Genomic DNA, 12,817 nt, shown 5'->3' on the forward strand with positions numbered 1-12,817 from the left:
TTAAATTGCTGTTGGCACTTTGTGATAGTAAAGTGACTTTGCAGTTTGAACACTCGACCTCCAAAAGGTTCGCCACCACTGTCCTAATCTAATGTCCCACCATTGCTTAGTTCATGTAAACTTGTCTCCACCCAGGACCACACCCACATTCTGGTTCATGACCACACCCATTTTTCGGCACGCGTAGCTCCATTTTTTGGCGTGCACAACACCACCCAAAATTTTCGGCGCGGCGTGCTGCACGCACCGCCCCCCTTTTTGATCCCCCCCGCCTAAAACATTTTCTGTGGACTCCCATGAGAACATCGCCTTCTATTCAACATGGACAAGCTCAACATGTATACTGTACTGGAGGACAGACAGAGGCATCAGTGGCAGGGAATAGGGGGGACAGACAGAGGCATCAGTGGCCGGGAAATAGGGAGGACAGACAGAGGCATCAATAGAAGGGAATAGGGAGGACAGACAGGGGCATCAGTAGAAGGGAACAGGGAAGACAGACAGAGGCATCAATAGAAGGGAACAGGGAAGACAGACAGAGGCATCAATAGAAGGGAACAGGGAAGACAGAAAGAGGCATCAGTAGAAGGGAACAGAGAAGACAGACAGAGGCATCAGTAGAAGGGAAAACGGGTAAGACCGACAGAGGCATCAATGATGGGGAATAGGGAGGACAGAGAGGGAATAGGGAAGCAGACAGAGACATCAGTGGCAGGGAATAGCGAGGACAGACAGAGGCATCAGTAGAAGGGAATAGGGAGGACAGACCGAGGCATCAGTAGAAGGGAAACGGGTAAGACCAACAGAGGCATCAGTGGCCGGGGAATAGGGAGGACAGACAGAGGCATCAGTGGCCGGGGAATAGGGAGGACAGACAGAGGCATCAGTGGCCGGGGAATAAGGAGGACAGACAGAGGCATCAGTGGCCGGGGAATAAGGATGACAGACAGAGGCATCAGTGGCCGGGGAATAGGGAGGACAGACGGAGGCATCAGTGGCTGGGGAATAGGGAGGACAGACAGAGTGGCTGGGGAATAGGGAGGACAGACAGAGTGGCTGGGGAATAGGGAGGACAGCCAGAAGCATCAGTGGCAGGAATATGAAGAACAGACAGAGGCATCAGTGGTAGGAACAGGGAGGACAGACAGTCATCAGTGGTAGGAATGGACAGAACAGACATAGGCATCATTGGAGAAGAACAGGGAGAACAGACAAAGGTATCACTGATGAGGAATGCCAGAGACAGACAGAGGTATTACTAGTGGGGAATGCCAGAAACAGACAGATGTATCGGTCAGAAAGTGTGATTACTGGTGAAAAATGCCAGAGACAGACAGAGGCATTTCTAATGAGGAATGCTGGAGGCAGACAGAGGGGGGTAATAAGGTTGGGTAATACCAGGGACAAACAAGAAACATCACTTGTGAAAAATGCAGTGGAGCAGGAGTGCACAGATGTCATTATGTTTAATACTTTATTTACTGCTATTATAGTTTGGAGAATAGGAATATGAGAATTTACCTATACAGGTGGCTTCAGCATCTATGCTGTTCTCCAGGAGCTCTTTGACTGCAGTTGCCAGACTCAGCACCACTTGTCCGGAACAAATCTGGTGCACAGACTTGCGATCAATTGGCTTGATTGCTTTAGCAGGTTCAGCACTAAATAATATTAATAATAATAATAAAAACACATTCAGGTTGAAGCAGTAAGGCCTTGTTTACAATAAGTGCAGTGAGAATTGTGGTAAAAAAACGCATGCATTTGAGTGCACATTTCAGTGCGTTTTTTAAGCATGTTTTTCTTATTGTAGCATTTGTCAAATAAGCTTTGTTTTCATATGAAAATGTTTTTTTTTTCAATCAGGGGTAAAAAACACATGCGCTTCTATGCGCTCATGCTTCTATGTGCTAAAAAAGCCATTCACTTGCAATGATGTGCGCTTTACAGCTCAACGCACAAAAATGCATGCCACACTATGTTTTTGTAACGCAGCTCAGCACAGTGTATAGATGTGAACGAGGCACAGAATGCACAGGGCAATGCGCTGTGAAAAGCACACAGAAACGGCCCTGATGTGAACGAAGCCTAAGAGGGAATGCAGGGCTATTAAAAAATACAGGGAGGAAAAAAAAACAACAACCCAGAGCTGAAATACAAAAACAACATTCATTAAACAAAAATATCTCCACAATTGCATCAACACATTTCAACTATCACTTCATGCTCTTGAGGACACCTGCCAATGAGACATTTATGAAATTTGCATTGAATTTCAATTAATCTATTTTCAAAATGCATAAGCCCTGGGATCAACTAGAGCGCCTTTTGAGCATTTTTTAGAGCTCAGAAAATCTCTGTTGCTTTGAAAAACTGCTCTGTTAATGTAAATCTGTGGTGTTGAGCCCACTCAAGCGATTGCGATTTTGGAAATCGCAAGATATGCAGCATTTTGTGAGCTTTTGGCCTCAGTACAATAACTAAATTGACAGAAAACGTCCCTCAAATTGCTTACAAAAAGAACTAGCTATTTGTATTGGGTCCATGGCCTAAATTTGCATAATTCTGCATCAACTCAGAATCATTTGCATCTCATCAACAATCCCTACAACAGCTCTCACATTGCAGCTATCCATGAAAAGCAGATTTTGAGACCCTGTAGGGTTCAATTATATACTAGCTGATGGCCCGACGATGCCCAGATATCTATTTGGCTGGTGTTGGTTCCGCCCACTTTTTCTAACCCCCAACACACAATTACCCAATGACCTAGTTTGTGAGCTTTACAGTCTTTGGCATCAATAATTTGCATTTAAATGAAACAATTTTGATTGGCGGTGGCTCCACCCCCTTTTCTGCAAGAATGGCAGCATTTAAATATTCCCCTTGAAAATCAATAGTTGAATTTTGATTGGCTTTTGTAGGCTCCACCTATTTTCTGAATATTAATCCCAGACACCCAGTGATTAAGTATGCAAAGTTTGAGAATACTATCATTAACAGTGTAAGAATCAGGGCTGTGGAGTCGGAGTTGGAGTCAAAGTAGTTTTGGGTACCTGGAGTCAGAGTAGGAGTCGGTGGTTTCATAAACTGAGGAGTCGGAGTGATTTTTGTACCACATCCACAGTCCTTGTAAGTATTAGACTAAGGAGTCGGAGCAATTTTGGGTACCTGGAGTCGGAATCAGTGGTTTCATAAACTGGGGAGTCGGAGTCAGATGATTTTTGTACCGACTCCACAGACCGGGTAAGAATGGCTGCAGTTTACATTTTCCCACTGAAATTTGTATTTGTCTCCGCCCACTTTTTGGTAATGGGGATAAAACGTACCCTATATGTCCTAGGTTCTCAACATGTGGTGCGCGTACCCCAGGGGGTGCTTCTAATGGTTCCAGGGGGTGCTCGGGCTTGATATACTTAACCAAGAATAACAGATTTAGAGTTTTAGATACATCTTATTTAAAGAACACCAAATTAGTATTTTTGCTAATTAAAATCAATAGTAAATGCTTGGAAATTTAGAACTAATTATAATGTACTATGATGAAATAATAGAAAATTGTTACTTACCTATCGGTAATTTTCTTTTCCCGATGCTTACATGTCATCACACGTGGGTAGATGCCCCGCCCACTCTACCCCATAGGACCTCGTAATTATAAATTTCAGGTGTTACCGCCCCCCTCCCCAGTCTATGTAAGCCTCGGCTCACCGAAAAACTCACAAGAAGGGGGGGGGGGGGGGGTTGTGTGAAGACATGTAAGCATCGGGAAAAGAAAATTACCGATAGGTAAGTAACAATTTTCTATTTTCCCAATGCTTCCATGTCCTCACACGTGGGAGTTAACTAGGTAAAATCAATGAAGGGAGGCAAACACTTTAATTTTATTACATTTCAATTTCCAGACAAGACAGTTTTACCAAATACAATTGAACTCTGGGTTGATAAATCAACCCTATGATGGCGCATGAAAGTGTGTATGCTAGACCAGTTTGCAGCTTGGCAGATTTTTTCTGCTGGTACTTTGTTATATACGGCCCAAGAAGTAGCCATGCTGCGAGTGGAGTGCGCCAAAATTTGCTGTGGAGGCTCTTGGTCAAGAGCTCTATATGCTGCCTGTATGGTCTTTATTAGCCAGGAGGCTATAGTCCTTGCAGAAGCGGCCTGTCCCTTTCTGTATCCTGAAGGGACTACCCACAATCTGTCTGTCTGTCTAAACTCTGAGGTAATGTGCAGATAGATCTTTAAGGCCTGTACTACATCTAAGGGGTGACTCTCGTTACTGTCCTCCATCTGGAAAGAGGGTAAAGTCCAGTCCTGATTTAGGTGGAAGGTGGATGCCACCTTAGGTATGAACTTCTGGATTGGTCTTAAAATGACTGTCCGGATATAGGCACATATACGGCTCTTTAGCCCCTAACGCCTGTAATTCTGAGAATCGTCTGGATGACGAAATGGCCACCAAGAAAACAGTTTTTAGGGTTGTATGCCAGATCGTGCTGTTATGTGCTGGATGGAAAGGTTCTTTCGCGAGAGCGTCCAAAACTAGAGGAAGATCCCACTTCGGAAATAAATTCTTCTTGGGTGGTCTAATTCTTAGCACCCCCTTAACAAATTGTTTTACTACGGGCCCATGAGATTCCTGTAACTGCCGACAAAGCCGATATATGGCTCTTGATTGTATGATATGCCAGACCATTCGTAAGCCCCTTCTGCAGGAATTCTAACACTGCCTGAGGTTCTGGTGTTATGGGAATGAATCTCCTCTCCCTAGCAAATTGAAGGAATCTATTCCATACTCTCTGGTAGGTTGTATTAGTAGTAGGCTTTCTTGCGCTCATCGATGTACTAATTACATCATTAGAACATCCCGCAAGTCTTAAAGAGACTCTGTAACAACAAAAACCTCCCCTGGGGGGTACTCACCTCGGGTGGGGGAAGCCTCCGGATCCTAATGAGGCTTCCCAAGCCGTCCTCTGTCCCACGGGGGTCTCGCTGCAGCCCTCCGAACAGCCGGCGACAGAGCCGACTGTAGCTTCAATATTTACCTTTGCTGGCTCCAGCGGGGGCGCTGTGGCGACTTTCGGCACGGAAATAGACGGAAATACCCGATCTCCGTCAGGTCCGCTCTACTGCGCAGGCGCCGGAAACTTGCGCCTGCGCAGTAGAGCAGACCCGACGGCGATCGGGTATTTCCGCCTACTTCGGCGCCGACAGCCATCAGAGCGCCTGCGCAGGAGCCAGAAAGGTAAATATTGCGTCACGGCTGTACGGAGGGCTACAGCGAGACCCCCGAGGGACGCAGGACAGCGTGGGAAGCCTCATTAGGATCCTGAGGCTTCCCCCACCCGAGGTGAGTACCTCCCAGGGGCCGTTTTGTCGTTACAGTTCCTCTTTAACCTCTCCCCCTCAATGTCCATGCCATGAGTCTCAACTTTCGGGGCGTTGTGATGTAGGATTGTCCCCTGTGTTAGGAGATCCTTCCTGTACGGCAGGGGAATTGGAGATTGTGACCTCATTTCCCACAGAAGGGGAAACCATGGTCGTCTCGGCCAGTAAGGAATGATGGCTATCAGTGTTACCTTCTCCCGGAAAAGCCTCTGGAGTAAAGGTCTGATCATAGGAATTGGTGGAAAAACATAGGCCAGTGTAAACTTCCATTGGATAGACAGGGCATCCACTCCCGCTGATTGTTTCTATGGGTATCTGGAAAAGAACCTCTTGCATTTGTTGTTCGCTGGGGTCGCCATAAGATCTATCTCCGGAACACCCAGCTGGTTGCAGATGCACTCGAAAGTTTCCTGCGATAGACTCCACTCGTTGTTGTTGAGTGTATATCTGCTGAGGTAGTCCGCTGTCAGATTCTGTTTGCCTGGAATGTAGGTTGCTGTGATGTCCCACAGATTGTTACAGGAGAGAGCTCCTATCCTACAGTTTGCGGAGAACAGAGTCATACTCCTTGTGCCCCCCTGTTTCCTCACGTAGGCAACTGCGGTCTTGTTGTCCATCTTCATTAAAACTGCTCTCCCTTGAATAAGGTGCTGGAAATGTAGTAGACCCTGATAGGCTGCTCTCAATTCTATGATATTTGCCGGTAAACTGTAAGTTGACTCTCTCCACCGTCCCTGTGCTACTTGATCCATACAGTGTGCTCCCAAGCCTCTGTGACTGGCGTCCGTGGTAATGGTGGTCCTGGAGCTGGTCTGTATATAATGATGTCTGCTCAGGTTCTCCCGTGATGTCCACCACAACAAGCTGTTCCTTACCAGTGCTGTTATCTGAATTCTCTGGTTTAGTGAACTCTTGTTCCACTGCTCTAGGAAATTCCATTGGAACGGTCTCAAGTGCCAGCATGCCCATCGTACCATGGGCATTGTTGCCGTCATCAATCCTATTAGACTCATGCATTTTCTCGCCCTCATCGTTGATTAAGATATTGCTATTTGAACGTTCTGAATCAGATTGTCCATCTTGTCTATAGGTAAGCTTATGGAATTCTCCACCGTCTGAAACAGGGCTCCCCGTAAGCCCCTCTCCAGTAGTAGAGCCACCACTGCTAGCAGAGTTTTGGTGAAGGTTCTTGGGGCTGTAGAGATTCCAAACGGGAGACAAGTGAACTGGTAGTGGTCCCCCGCGATGGCGAATCTGAGATACCTTTGGAACCTCGAGTGAACTGGAATGTGTAAATATGCGTCCTCGAGGTCCAAGGAAAGCATCCAGTCTGATGGTATTTTAGCCTGTCGTATCGACTCCAGAGATATCATCTTGAATATTTTTTAGTTTTATTGTCTTGTTCACTCTTCTTAGGTCCAGTACCGGTCGCCAGTCCCCCGTCTTCTTTAAAACGAAGAATAATGGGGAGTATACGCCCCGTCTTCGCTCTGCAGTGGGAACTGTAGTCACTGTCTGCTTCTGTATCAATGTGGAGACGTACTGGCTTAGTATCAGCCTCTTTTCCTCCTGGACTGGTATTCTTGTTGGTTCGAAGTGGTCCTTTGGAGTCTTGGTAAAACTCCAACGATGTCCTATCGAAATGGTTCGGTTCACCCAAGGATTGTCGATATTTTCTGCCCAAACCTGCGTAAAGTGAGCTAGTCTTCCACCCACTGGGTAGGTTTGAGCAGGTACACCGTCAAAAGGGTTTCTGTTGTGCCGGTGTAGCTGGAGAGGTCTTCTGTCTGGTCATGCGCTGAAGATTAGTCTGAGAACTTTGCCAGGTTCTTTTAAATTCTTTACCAGGTTTATAACTTCTCGCATTCCTATATCTAGACTGTTCGAATTGATTGGTTTGTTCAGGATTAGATCTTCTACCTCTCCTTTCTTGAGGAATAAGCCCCGTTCTTCCTCCTGTTACTCTCTTAATAGCGTCATCCATTTCCTTTCCGAAAAGGTTAGAGCCATCATAAGGTATCTTGCACCAGTCTTGTTTGGAAGACGAATCGGCTGTCCAAGATTTCAGCCATAAGGCTCGCTTAGTTACTACAGAAGAGGCCATTACTCTTGAAGAACACCTTACTACGTCCACCGCCGCTTCTCCTATGAAATCCGCTGTGATGTTAAAGAGTAACTGTCAGGCTGCAAAAGCTAATTTAAACCTCTATTCTCCTGTGTTAAACAGTTTAGAAGGAAGCCAAAAAGGCAATACTGAAGTTAAAAATCTCTCTTACTTTTGATGTGTGCTGAACAGCAAGGATGTTAGACCCAAGCTCTTAAAAGGACGACAGGCCGCATACCATACTGCAAAGCATTCTGGGGCTGCTTGGGTCCTCCCCTCGGCTGCTAGTGAGAAGTCACAGGCTCATGTTACAACAGCCAGCACTGAAAAATCTCCGGGCAGAGTATACTGCATGAGTCCGCTATTGTTCCTAGCCACATGGCTAATTAATATTCACTGCACAGTAGTGTTGTATTTTTTCTGAGTGGAATCATCAGGAAACAGGCAGGACATGACGACACATTTGGCTTCATAGGAGACAGACAAACATGGAACCTGCCATGAGCTGTCAGGAGCATCATTCTCTGCAAATACTATATAAAAATTCTGTGAAATCCAAACGTGGACAGTGAAATGCATATGTAATGTAAGTACAGCCAATCTTTAGCTACTGATATATGTGTTTTTTTTCTCTGAGACCTTATACCTAACTGCTCCTCTTTAAAGTCATCTAGGGCTGCTATAATAGCTTCTATATCAGTGCTCGCCCTGATGGCCTCCTCGATATTTGCTGTCCATGTTCTTAGAGCTCTTGACACGGAAGTAAGTGCTATCGCTGGCTTTAATGTATTGCCCGTGTTGATGTAGATCTTGTTTAGCTCTGAATCCATTCTCTTCTCCAGAACATCTCTAAATGATGTGGCATTTTCCCTAGGCAGTGTCATGGGTTTTGCTAAACGTATCACCGAGGCGTCCACTGTTGGTGGGTTGTCCAATGACTTTGTCTCTTCCGGCTTTAGGGGATACAGCTTAGATATTCTATTATTTAACGGCATCCTTTTGTCTATCTTCTCCCACTCTTCCTTGATTATTTCCGCTATCTCGTCCATAAAGGGGAACGTGTTAGTCTTCTTTTTGAGATGGGAGAAATACTCCTTATGTTTAGGGGCACTAACGCCGCGTCCCACTCAATGGCGTCTTTAACTGCCTGAATATAAGGTTGGACTAATGCAAAATCAAAGCCGCCTGGTAATTCTTCCGAATCTTCTGTAGTCTGTGCTCGTGTGTCCTCGGGTGGCTGCATAAGAGTGGTAGGCAATGAGGCCAGATAGTCTTTCATAGAATCTTGCACCGCTTGAGTGATCATCTGAGACACATCTATCGGTGTCTGTTCCTTCTCACTTGCCAAATCTCTAAAACATCTCTTGCAGACTGATCTATCCGGCGTAGCTTCTCTGTCGCATGCCTAACATCTTTTAAATCTTGGTCGTGATCTTGATCTGCTTCTCCTCCTATAATGAGGCGATGGGCTTCTACATCTGGACCGTGATCGCGATAGCGTGCTTTTCTTCTTTTTATGCTTTTTTGGGCTGTGAAAGTAAGGAAATAGTATCAGCACTATAGCTGAAATGCACCAGAAAAAACGGGTAAGAACCTACCTGGATAGCCCATACCTTTCTACCCGGTGCTGGTCTTTTTGAGGTGCAGTGGGAGCAATAGGAGCAGCTAAAACAGCTGACAAGAGAAGAACCAGGAAGTGAAATTCAGAATAAATTCAATAGAGTAGCCAACTACACAGATATAGACCATATAAGTAACTAAACACGCTACCTGATGATGAGGTGGAAGGGTGTTCTCCAGGGGGTATATTGCCCGCTGACTGATCCATTCTGGAGCTCGGAAAGCACTCGCGCAGCCCGAGCAGTCTAAGCAGACTGACAAAATAATGGCCGCCGGACGCCCTCTCTGTGCGCCCTTTAAAAGAAAAAGATTACCCGTCCGCATGCTCCGGGCCGCCCCTCCAACGCCCGCCCACCAATCGAGCGCCAGGCAGGGTTGATCTGGAAACGCGTATACGCCTCCTCAATGATGACGGCTAGACGGGGAAGGCGGAAGTACGACACCGGACGTGACAATCTGCGCTCCACCAGAAGGAAGAAAAACAGAGAAGAAACTCCCACTCACCATAAAAACAGTACGTTTAGCACTGCATAGCGCCGTAAGACTCCTCCAACCAGCCTAGTTTATAAGTGACAGGTATATAGGAGATGAGTCGTCCCTCCAAGGCCAGCAGACACGAGGGGCTCAGTACTAATTTATAGCATATAGGGCAATGTAAGTTAAGGACAAATCGCTATTTAAGCGACTAGGTAGGGCAAAAACAAAATAAAAATCATAAGGCAAATCTTGTCCAGTGCTGAGGACCCATGAGGTGAGCTTGAGGACAAAAAGACTGGGGAGGGGGCGGTAACACCTGAAATTTATAATTACGAGGTCCTATGGGGTAGAGTGGGTGGGGCATCTACCCACATTTGAGGACATGGAAGCATTGGGAAATATATTTGTCAAGGGGTACTTGTGATAATGTTTACTATGCTGGGGGGTACTTGGTGAATACAGGGTTCTAAAAGGGCTACATACGTGGTGGCTGGATGGTGTAATAGTTAAGGGCTCTACCTCTGACACAGGAGACCGGGGTTCGAATCTCGGCTCTGCCTGTTCAGTAAGCCAGTACCTATTCAGCAGGAGACCTAAGGCAAATCGCCCTAACACTGCTACTGCCTATAGAGCACGCCCTAGTGGCTGCTGCTCTGGCGCTTTGAGTCCGCCAGGAGAAAAGCGCGATATAAATGTTATTCGTCTTGTCTTGTCTACCAATATATGAATTGTTGAAATGTAGACGAGGCTTAAGAGGGAAGAGTCATGTACAATTTTAACTGGGGTCCACGGCTCAATATCTATGCCACTAGATGAAACACATTTATAAAGGCTCATACACACGCTCAGCAAAAGTCTTTTAAATGCACAATTATCAAACAACTTGAAGACGTTGGACAACTTTTGTCAAATAAAAAAAACGTGCGTTATCACTGATAAGAGGCAACCAACGACTGATAAGACGCAGCTCAAGTCAATCCAACAGATGAATCAATCCAAGTTGTTTAATAATCGTGCATTTAAAAGACTTTTGTTGAGCGTGTGTATTAGCCTTAACCTGCCTGGCGTTCTGATTTTTTTGTGCATATTTTTTTTTTGATCATGTAGCTAGCCTAGCGCTAGCTACATGATTCCCCCCTCCCTGCTTCCTCCCTCCCACCCCTCCGATCGCCGCCGGCGCAAAGACCCGTCTGGAAATCCCGTTCTGAACAGGATTTCCTTCAGGGCTTCCCCGTCGCCATGGCGACGAACGTCAGTCCCGATCCACCCCTCAGCGCTGCCTGGCACTGATTGGCCAGGCAGAGCACAAGGTCTCGGGGGGGGCCATGTATCGTGGTGGGTAACGGCGGATCGGCGGCGAGCGGGGGCAATCGGGTAGGACACGCAGCAAGCAAAGTGTGTGCTGCGTGTTTTAAAAAAAAAAAAAATTATTCAAATCGGCCCAGCAGGGCCTGAGCGGTGACCTTCGGCGTCTCTGGACGAGCTCCAGAATGCTAGGGAGGTTAAGAACATCCTTCTTCCAGTTGGTGAGATGGAGAAATGTGGTAGCAATCCCATTTTGCGTAGGCTACTTTTCAAAGTGGGGTGCTGCGTTGCACATAATGCAAAAGCAGGATAGCAACGGAGGGGAAAAGTCATGACACATACAGTACATACAAAGCATGCTTCACTGCAACTGTTATCACATGCGTTACGCAGTACCGCACTACATGCACTGGATTACAATATGATCATCACCCCACTGTGAACATACAGTAGCTCCAAAGACCCACCAGGGGTCCACAAACTTTTTCGGTCAACATACTTCAGACTGCTGGGGTGCCGTCACATAGATAAAATGATGTTGAAAAACTTAACATTTAATTTAGGTAATGATTTCCCCCAATCATGTCTGAGGGAGGAAAACTCCCAGCAGCAGCTATTCAGTCATGCGGTGCCCGGAGAACATCTTTGTGCACCAGACAGTGAAGCATACCCAGGTGACAACCTGCGTCCAGCAGTGTCACCTGATGCAGAATTGGATTGGAAGCCAGCGAATGACTGCTCGCTGACTTCTACAGTATGTGGATGGGTGGTGCCAATACTGCTATTCTATATTGCCGGCCACTGATATTTAAAGGTGCCGTGACCCGCATCTATAAGTAATACATTTTGTGTTTGGGTGCCAGTGAAAATGCCTTGGTGGCCGCATTTGGCCCGCGGGCTGTTGTTTGAGGACAACTGGCCCATAGGGATAATTTACAACCGATCTTCAAGTGATACTAAAGCAAAAAAAAAAAATAAAACCGTATGACATATGAATTGTAGGTGTAGTACGGATAATTTATAGAACTTTAGTAGCAAAGAAAAAAAGAGTCTCACATCTTTCTTTTCAGTTCTATAACTTTTTTTTAACATTGCATTATTCTCTAATATTTGCAGTTTTCAAACTACACTCTGCATTTTAAACTATAAAACAGAGCAGAGCTAATGACTCTGAACTTCTCTGCAGTATAATCTTATCTGAAGTTGTCTTTCATTGTAGGTGCTTCAGAAAATAGCACTGCTCTCTGACTTAATTAGTTGGAGAGCTCAGAGAAGCTCTTTTACATAGATAACAAGTGAAGTTTCTCAACTCTTCCTGTGCTGGAAACAATAGGAGACTCAAATCTGTGCTACTAATATTCTATTTCTTAGCTGTCCTACACATACATACATACATACATACAATTCATTATATGATAAGTTTAATTTTACTTCAGATTATCTTTAATTATGGAGCTTCACAGCCTTGGAGGTTATAGTATTTGGCTGGCTTAACATACATACAAATATTTACAGCACTAAATTATCCACTTTATTACTCTCCACACAGATACAATACAATAGTACAATACAATAACATTTCTATAGCGCTTTTCTCCAATAGGACTCAAAGCGCAGATGTGGTGCAGTCAGGCATATTTTAAACACACATAACCCCAAGTGCAAACCTTTTGTGACTCACCAAGCCTCTTCCATTGTGCTTTACTATAGACTCTTTAGATGATATACAGAAATCATGGCCATTGTCATGCATTAGCTGTGCATGTTACAGTGACTCCGCGCCACATTTTCCTCTTCAGCCTGCCTCCCTTCCAACCAATAATACCTTTACTAGCATCAGTTCCTGTCCAAGAACTTCTGGCCTATAGGCATCTGCATAGACGAGACACATCATGCGACTGCTAATGCAAGCGAAGCCGC

The 12,817-nt window shown here is 45.5% G+C and overlaps 1 protein-coding gene across 1 annotated transcript in view; it reads right to left on the reverse strand.

The window, feature by feature from the left end:
- Positions 1-12,730, reverse strand: part of PMS2 (PMS1 homolog 2, mismatch repair system component) — a 58,822-nt gene extending 46,092 nt beyond the window's left edge. Inside the window, exons 1-2 of the mRNA XM_068244562.1 lie at positions 12,579-12,730; positions 1,522-1,661 (exon numbers count right to left, since the gene is read on the reverse strand). Coding sequence (XP_068100663.1) covers positions 1,522-1,661; positions 12,579-12,592 — 154 coding nt within the window. The 5' untranslated portion in view covers positions 12,593-12,730. The remainder of the gene's footprint in view (positions 1-1,521; positions 1,662-12,578) is intronic.
- Positions 12,731-12,817: the final 87 nt, after the last annotated feature.

This window comes from Hyperolius riggenbachi, chromosome 7 (genome assembly GCF_040937935.1).
Source record: "Hyperolius riggenbachi isolate aHypRig1 chromosome 7, aHypRig1.pri, whole genome shotgun sequence".
NCBI classification, from domain to species: Eukaryota; Metazoa; Chordata; class Amphibia; order Anura; family Hyperoliidae; genus Hyperolius; species Hyperolius riggenbachi.